The 9192-nt window shown below is 32.1% G+C and overlaps 1 protein-coding gene across 1 annotated transcript in view; it reads right to left on the reverse strand.

Annotated features, from left to right (window-relative positions):
• Positions 1-5577: 5577 nt before the first annotated feature.
• LOC119640121 (phosphatidylinositide phosphatase SAC2) overlaps positions 5578-9192 on the reverse strand; it is a 13617-nt gene continuing 10002 nt past the window's right edge. Inside the window, 5 exon segments of the mRNA XM_038037956.1 lie at positions 5578-6504; positions 6587-6731; positions 7169-7815; positions 7877-8007; positions 9042-9192. The exon segment at positions 9042-9192 is cut by the window's right edge and continues 107 nt beyond it. Of these exon segments, the coding sequence (XP_037893884.1) occupies positions 6376-6504; positions 6587-6731; positions 7169-7815; positions 7877-8007; positions 9042-9192 (1203 nt within the window). The 3' untranslated portion in view covers positions 5578-6375.

Raw genomic sequence — 9192 nt, forward strand, 5'->3', positions numbered from 1 at the left:
TGGTCAAACCAGGACTAACGGCCAGGAAGGTTTTGCTATGCATTTGATGGGACTGGAAGGGGATTATTTATTATGAGTTGCTTCCATATGGCCAAACGCTAAATTCTGATCTCTACTGTCAACAACTGGACCGTTTGAAGATAGCGATTGACCAGAAACGGCCAGAATTGGCCAACAGGAGAGGTGTCGTGTTCCACCAGGACAACGCTAGGCCACACACATCTACAGTGACTCGCCAGCAACTTCGGGAGCTTGGTTGGGAAGTTTTAATGCGTCCGGACTTGGCACCAAGCGATTGTCATCTTTTTCTTGCATTGCAAAATTTCTTTAATGATAAAAAATTGGAATCTAGGGAGGATTGTGAAAATCGACTACTAGAGTTTTTTGCAAATAGAGACCAGGACTTCTGTGAGAGAGGCATTTTGAAGTTACCTTTAAAATGGCAACAAATCATACAACAAAACGGTGCATATTTGACCCAAATCGGACAATCCGAAGCATGTTAAATAAAGTCCTGAAGTTCATATAAAAATAATGGATTTCTTTTTCCCCAAACTAATATAAAAATATATATATAAAAGAAATTGTTATTCTTTTTAATGTTTTCCTGATTGTTTCCGATTCTTCTCCCTTCCGTCTAGATGTATGTATAGTGTTGTGGAAAATACGCTAACTAAACTTATTTAATTTCACAAATTAAAATTAGACCGCCATAATTTTTAAACAAAGCTCTCGCCAAATTCCCTGTTAAAAGGCAAAGCACAGAGTTGCTTGTAATGAATAAAAAAAAAGTCACAAAATTGCAACTCTGTTAAATGGTTAAATGCCCAAATAGCAATTTAACAGACTGAACAAAGGGACACATCTGCTAAAATGCAAAGCCGTCGGTAAAACTAAGGGACACATCTGTTAAATAGCTCATTGTCGACAGGGTCAGTTAGAATATGTAAAATAATTATTGACGTATTGATTTATTTATTGATTGATTCATCTGCAGTTGGAGGAAATCGAACGCCTTTTCAACTCCTCAATAAGCAAAGATTTCATTTTCTTTTTTATGTTTTTTATATTTATATCTCTTGAAGGCAAGAGAAGAAAGATGTTTTGAACTGCCTTTATAGATAACAAAAGCTATAAATACGAATTTGTATCTGTACAAAAACAAAACGGAACTAAAGAGATACCGCCTCGATGTGCGTTTTAAGTAAAAAGTTTTCATCGTTTTGATTATTTACACCGACAATTATTCAGGTCTGAAACAGGAGATTGCTCCAATATTAAGAAAGTCCGGGTAAGTGATAAAACTTAATTTGTTCCTGATTGTAAAATGGTTACTTTCAAAACTATTCCCAGCGCTATGATAGATACGAATAACTTGTTTGAAGAGTATGGTCTTATAGAAGCAACCGTCAGTAAGGAGCATTTAGTTTCATCAAAAAATATTGAGGAGTTATCGACAGAAGATGCCATCGAATGTGGAGCAGAAGTTGAAGTCTCTGATGCCGCTGCAGGGCTTGTTAATGTAAGGCGTTTAGAAGCGAAATCTTCGAATGCTGAGAATACTGAACTTCCATGTTTCTATTAGTTTATTTGCAGACCTGAAGAGTTGCTTTCCTTGCGGAAATCGATTGAAACAAAAAACTATATCATCGAAAATATGGAACACATCTATACGCCTGTGGTACATTCAATTGTCCATATTTTTTTGCTTATTGTTTATTCATTTGTTATATTTAGAAATATGTGGAGTTGCCTTCAGAGGAGCACGCGGGCTATGAAAAGTTTCTTGCCAAGCTTCACCAGATTTCCGGTATAGAAGAGATTTATGACAATTTGTTGGATACAAGAGATTAATAAATTTAACATAACAAACTAATATGAAAGAAAACAATTATATTATTTTCATTTCATTTTCATATTTGCAACATCGCTAAGATATCTGCTTTAAAATAGCTTAATCCTTACAAGATGGTTCGATTAAGGCTAATATTGACGTTGATCGGCAGAAAACTTGGCTTTATTCTCATTTTCATTTAGGCCGTATGTATTATAAAAACACTCATCAGAGTTATCCTTTCATCTGAAATTCACTGATTAATGATATTAGAGAAAAAAGCCTTAAGAGTCTTCATAGTGTTTCACTTTATTTCGCTTATTTTATATACAGTTTTTCTAAAAAATAAAAAAATAATAAAAAAACAAAAAAACTTAATTTATGTTTACATATAAACATCGGCGCAGGCCGTGTAAATGAGTAAATTTCTTTAGCGATCAAGTATTTCAAAGAGCTTAATATACATATACATATTTTTATATACATATTTTAAATTTCCAATGAACTAAAAAGGCTCTTGCAACAAGCTAATAAGGTGAGTAGTCACATGAGCCATGGACACAAAGTAATGCAAACGGAGTTGAATGACGTACAAGCGGATTGTGATGATGCCATGAAGCGAATGAGGGATCATCAAACTGAAATGATGGATTTTATTATAGAAGAAAGGAAGCGTCAGCTGCAAAAAGATCCCGTTACAGATATTCGAAAACTGAAATCTCATCGACTGAATATATAAATAAATATAATAATAATAATATATAAATAAATATATAAAAACTTAAATGTTTTTTTTTAGTATTTAATTAGTTATGAATGTGCGTTCCCGTGTGTACTCAAGTGATTGTTCGAATTAAAAACTCTTTTGTATGGAATTTGTATTTTCTCAATTATATTGAATTTGTATACGGAAATTATTGAGTACGAATGAATATACACATTAATCTCGCATCGAAGAGGCTTTTTTACAAGGGCCTGTTGAATGATTGAGAACGAATATACGCTTATTCTCAAAGCGGCACAATACATGCAAGTGCATGCAATTGGAAACAACCGTTTATGCCATCTGTTTATTGAAGACACAAGCAACTAAAATGCCTTGAGGATGCATGCATAGCTTTGCTTTTGTTTTTGCTTGTCTTTGCATTGCGTTTGTTTCAATGTCTGCCCTTGATATGTAACGTAAATCTCTCATGCATCAAAATATTCTACAATATGTCTTTGCTATATTTTTAATTCGCCTCTAACGGCTACTTTGATTTCGCGATAGTCTTTTATTGTGAATAAGAGAATTTTTTGCCTCGTGCACTACTTATGCAAAGGAACATTGCTCATAAAAGAGAGCAATTTATGTCATCGCTATCAAAACTTGTTTTATCTCGAAAATTTTCTAATCACTATAACATTTTCTTTTTCCGCTTAACTAATTTTAGCACTTTTACATCGTTTCTATATTTGGTATATAAATTGTTTTCTAAACTTATTCAATTTATCCCTAATTATCGTCTGAACAGCAGAACTTCTTTGCCGCGACTAGACAGCACAACATGCGCTCGTGTTTTTTTTAAAAGCCTATAATATACTTGCATAATTTTGTTTAAATTTCACTACATTGTTTTTGCACCGAAAAGCTACGCTTTAAAACATGCGTTTATTAGAAATCAATTATTCGCAGGCCTTGAGTTAATACTACTACGCCATAAACTAGCTATTCAAACGATCTTATATTCTTTATATAAACTATTGTTCTTCGCCTTCGTCCAAATAGAAACGTTTCTTTGCTGTGAGTAAATATCAATCACCCATTAAGGATACATGCATAGTTATGCTTCTGTTTTTGATTGCCTTTCTTTTGCTTTTGCTTCAAAGTCTGTTGCTCATGCAATAAAATATTCTACAATATGTCTTTGCTATATTTTTGTTTTCGCCTTTTACTGTTACTTTTATTTTTTTTTTTTGCGATTAAGAGAATTTTTTGTCGCATGCGCTAATTATGCAAACGAAGATTATAAGTACACTCATACATTTTACATTCTTCATCGAGATTTTTTTTACAAATATGTTACTAAGTGTTCCATCTTAGGTTCACCGAGGTCTTACCCATCTTCTTTTCCTTTTTTGCCTCATGCTGCGATGGTATTTCAATATAAGAATACTTTATATATTATGCTTATTCAAATTTGCAATAATAACATCATTAGGATATTGGATTGGTTTTATTTGTTGTGTAATATATTTGCTCATCTATTATGGGTACAAACACCAAATAAACAGTAACTTTTTTTTTATTTTTTACAATTAACAATTTCTATATAATTCGTTGATTAACGTATATCTATGTATATATATATATATACCGTTCGTCCGAGTGAAAGTTCTATTTAACTTTAGCTATAAGTAAATTAACAAATTTTAATTGAGTACATTGACTGAATTTCAACTCTTTTGGAGTTATGTTCAGCATTAATGGTGTTATTAGCCGATGTTTTTAATGTTAATTATTCTAAAACCTACTAAACCTATACATACATACATTCATTTTACTCAATCAAAAATATATTTGAGAAACTAGCTAAAGGCATCTCTTCTCCCCTGTTAGGCTGATTATTTATTCCCGATATTACTAACAAGATCCGATAATCATCTGTAAATCTAATAATGTTTTATTTGTAAGCCCATTTTATAACGAGAGCGCGTACAATTCCTTTAAAAACATCGCACAATCAATTTAAAAAAATCGAAAAAAATTTTGGAAAAAATTCCAGAAAATTTGACCAAAAAAGCAAGAAGTGTATCTGTTTTCATTTTGTCTATAATATTAGAAGATGATCTGGCAATGTGTCCCTCGCTCTAATCTCTGCTGTTTAAAAAATTTAGATTAATCTCAAAAGAAAAAAAAAATGAAAGGGAAGTTCGACGAAGGGGGTATGTCTGCTCAATAACACACACATCGACTAATAGCTAAAAAAGAATTTTAAAAAATCCGAAGAACTGTCAAAAATAAGAAAACTGATAGCAGGAATTTGTAAAAAATATTTACTGTGGATTGTTTTCATTACGTATTTAACGCTGAAGAAGGAAAAATAATAGTAGATAGTCAAGATTTGTTTTCATGTATGTACAGTTTTTTCTTCCGAGTGTTCACATCAGCCCTTTGAAAATTAGAATATCTTAACTATTATTTTAAACAATCATTATTAAAATAAAATACTCTTTATTTAAAATGATATTTAAAATATTAATAATTTGTTTTTTTTTTTTTTTCGTTTAGAAAACACTCTTAAATTCTTCTTTTGCAATGCATGTATGTATATATATATATATATATCTTCTTCGAATAGATTTAATATTATTTGAAAAAAATTCCCTAAACTTGCATTTTTATTAATAAACATTTAAATATTTTTGTATTAATTTATATTTTTTATAAAGCTTGCAAATCACTAACTGCAGCAATAAAAACAAACTTTATTTCTGGATAAACTGCCAATAGAAAAATACTCAATACCTCAAAGCTGTAGTAGCTTGTCATCGACATTATGAGCGAAAAATATAATTGATTTTCGGGGATAACGCCTTCAAGACGGGTGCCCCCAAGAATTTCTGATTTCTTATACTCATCCTTGCTGTATTTCCTTTTCCTTCTATAAGACCTAAAGAGATTCTATGAATTATAAGCGCATTTTAAGTCGATTTAGTTACGTGTGTCCGTTCGTCCGGCAAATAGTCTTACAGTTTTCGCGGAAAATTTAAATGGAAAACTGAAATGTCGCGTAAAAGTTCTTAAGTGATTTCAAACCACTACAGTAGAATGGGCCACCGTTCAGTCCATTCTTCGTGCTAAAATCTATTCAGGCAATTCTTATGGCCTCAAGAGATTGAATAAAAAATCAAAAATTCGCATAAAACTCCTTAGTTAATAGTTTCAGCTTCGAGTTACGAAACGACCAGTGGTCACCCGTTTTTTCAACTTTTTTTCTTAAAACTCGCACAACTGCAAAAAATTAAATAATAGTGCTTAGATGTCGAAATTGCCATCATTCATAAAACATTAGCTTGGGAATTATGTCAAATACTTAGCAAAGGGTGACCATGACTTCCATCGACCATCTGGCCCAATTAAATACAAGAAAACTTATACCCGCCTTGACGTGAATTTCCTACGACTCACTTCTGCTAACTTGCGCATCACATTTGACTATCACATTTGGATAAAGAGGTCTATTCTTACACTTAATAAACGTCGCGAATCTCAGCGTACACATCTGAATAGAACCTTAATTATATGTATTGGCGAACTCTTCCTTATCGAATTTGCATAATTGATTAATTTGTGTGTATAGAGTGCAAAATTTTCCTGTGGCCGCAAACAGCACAAAGGATTTACTTTTTCTCTTTAACTAACTTGTAACGTACAAAATATATATGTGACCGTGCAGCGATTAAATTCTCAAGCAAATTTTAAAGCTTATAAGACTATAAGATAAATATAAAGTACTTTTAGTATTTGAGTATTTTTGGTTTCCGAGTTATATTAAGATTTACAAAGCAATTAGTTTAGTGTTACATTTGTGCTCTCTCCACATTTCTTCCAGTTGCATTTTATTACCCTGATGGCGTTCGGGTGGTGAAGATTCCGCCGAAGAAGACGTAGGCGATAAAACATTACCCTGCGATGATGCATAATAAACATTACATTAGTATATATATATTAATATTAAATGAGGATAATGAAGAATAAATCTTAAATACCTTTGACGCGATTTTTCTTGGATCCAAATTCATGCCAATATTTTGTACACCTTTGGCAATTTTTGTTAAAGGACTAGTCATCGATTTCAATTGACGCAATTTACCCGCTTCCATAGTTAATCTTAAATCTTTAGGTGATGATGATCTGATTTTTGAAATTTTTTTTTTTAAATAAATTTTTGTAAATTGTTTTTAGCATGAATTTGTTTTTAGAAAAGTTTATTAATTCATTCATAAATTATATTTATTATATAATGAAATGTTTACAGGAATTTTTTTGGGACAATGTAAAGCTTAAATGAATTATAAAAATAATTGATAAAATTAAATAAAGATAAAATTATTATTACATGTAAAAAAATTATGAATCGTGATGCATCGTATTCAACGTATTTATTTTGTGACGACAAGAATAAATTACATGATGATAAACGAAAAAAAAGAAAAGAAAAAAGGAAGACGAGCCTAACGGATACATTTGACAATGAAACAGCGCTCATAAAATGAGAATGAAATTCTCCACTATATGCGCTATGTTGACAGCCAAAACACATATTTACGTATCACAAGTGAAATACCGACCTTGAATGTTCGTTAGAACTGTGGTCTGCGTTGGCATTACTGCTAGAGATAAAATTCTCTATATTACCCGTATCATCTTGTATACATATTTGAGGATTCGGTGTTATAGGTCGAATGGGAGCAGCATTTTCCAACAGACCCGTAGGTAATGTAACATGAGTCGCTACAGAAGAAATTGATAATGATAGAACATCCTCAACGTGTTTGACACCACTATCTTTATCCATTAATGGACCGATATCACCAGAAGATGGCTCGGACACTTGATTTTCCCCAGACGCTTTACCCATAACAATTCCAACCGAAGGCAAAAAGTTATTCTCTTCGTTAAAATTGGCCTTTTCGGCCGCACTTATAACTAATTCTGTGTCCGAATCCAATTCCGGCTCATAGAGACTGCTATCATTTTCTTCAGAATCCGAACCACTTGTTGAATTTAATGCTTTACCCAGCATAAATACAGGTTTCTCGGTAGCCTCTACGCATTTATCGATTCGTGTTTGTATTTTAACGACTTCATGGGATGGTTTCTTATTCTTATGCGGATTTAAGGAATGACCCAATTTAGAAAATTGACCGGCCACATTGGAGAATGCCTTCGAGCTAATTTGTACTAATTGAGATTCAGAAAGATTACGTGGCATTCCCTAAAATGATAACAATAATGATTAATACGTTCTATCAACTCTCCAGCATCCAGGTTGTTACCTTAGGTACTTCTAGCAAAGGAATTTTACTTTTACGCCTTGGCAAAACACCACCGGTACTAAACTTCACATCCATATATCCGGCCGTTTCTAAAGAAATGCGGAACATTTCCACTATCGAATGAAAAGATTCTAGAAACAAAACGTAGACAGGGAACAACATTAGAAAGAGTTTTTGTTCAGCTTCAAGTTTAATTTTTTAACATCCGTAGCTAATTTGTTTGTGTAGGGTGATAATATATCGAGCGAAGATTCCTGCCTCTGTGTATGTATCGTATATAGCTCGTATTGTGTAAAAAATTACAATTTTATAATTTTTCCTTTTTGAATGGACTTGTAGGTGATTGTGTTCGGGCTTCACAAAATTCGCTATGAAATTTTTATATTTTTTAGTTGATTTGAAGCAAACTGTGAAAATTATTGAAAATAATGACATTTTAATTATTTGTGTTTAAGAGACGTTCAATATGCACCCGTAAAGACACTAAGTGTTTGGTTTGATATATTCGCACACCACATACGCAGACGTTACACACCTGAACCTTGATATTTTATTATTTAACTTCAAGCACACACTTGGTCGAAAATGCTGAATGTTCAGCTTAGGCATTTCGTAATTTTTTTTTTTTTCTTAATTCTGTCATTTTTGTGATTTTATTTTATGTTCGAGCAGCTTTTATCCAAATCTGCAAATTATAATAAATTTCCGGTCCAAGCATAAACCACTTTCTCTTGGCTTTCGTCCATTTCTCCATATATATTTTGAGAAGCAGAGCAATTCGTGGTCTCTTTTCTATTCTCGGGCTACGTGATTTTTTTTTTTCATCGGGTTATAATTTCAGGATTGATTATAGCATTCTCACTAAGAAGTAACTTTAAGGTTATTTCTTAAACTTAATATTACTTAGCCATTGTTAAAATAGGACCTGTATATCTCATATGACTGCACAAATTTTAGTTAACTTGGTCAACCTAGCCAAAGATCGTAACCAATATTTTAACGAAAGAAAAATGAGATCAAGCGATTCCATTACTCATGATTATTGAGTATATTATAAGCGATGCGTATTTTAAGGTGTCAGAAATGTTTGAGAAATTTATTAACACTTCATGGGATTATACAAGAAATCGAAGCATGAAATAAATTCAATTTAACTCGTACTTACCGGCAATTTCTTCTGATGTCTTGATAATATATGCCATATTATTAAAGAATCGAATGTTGGCCGATCTGAACATATGAAAGTAACCTTCGGCATTATCGATTTTATAATTAATCCTTAAGCATAAAATACCGGGTGTTGAGCTTTGAAATAT

This window comes from Glossina fuscipes, unplaced genomic scaffold (assembly GCF_014805625.2).
Source record: "Glossina fuscipes isolate IAEA_lab_2018 unplaced genomic scaffold, Yale_Gfus_2 115, whole genome shotgun sequence".
Lineage (NCBI taxonomy): Eukaryota > Metazoa > Arthropoda > Insecta > Diptera > Glossinidae > Glossina > Glossina fuscipes.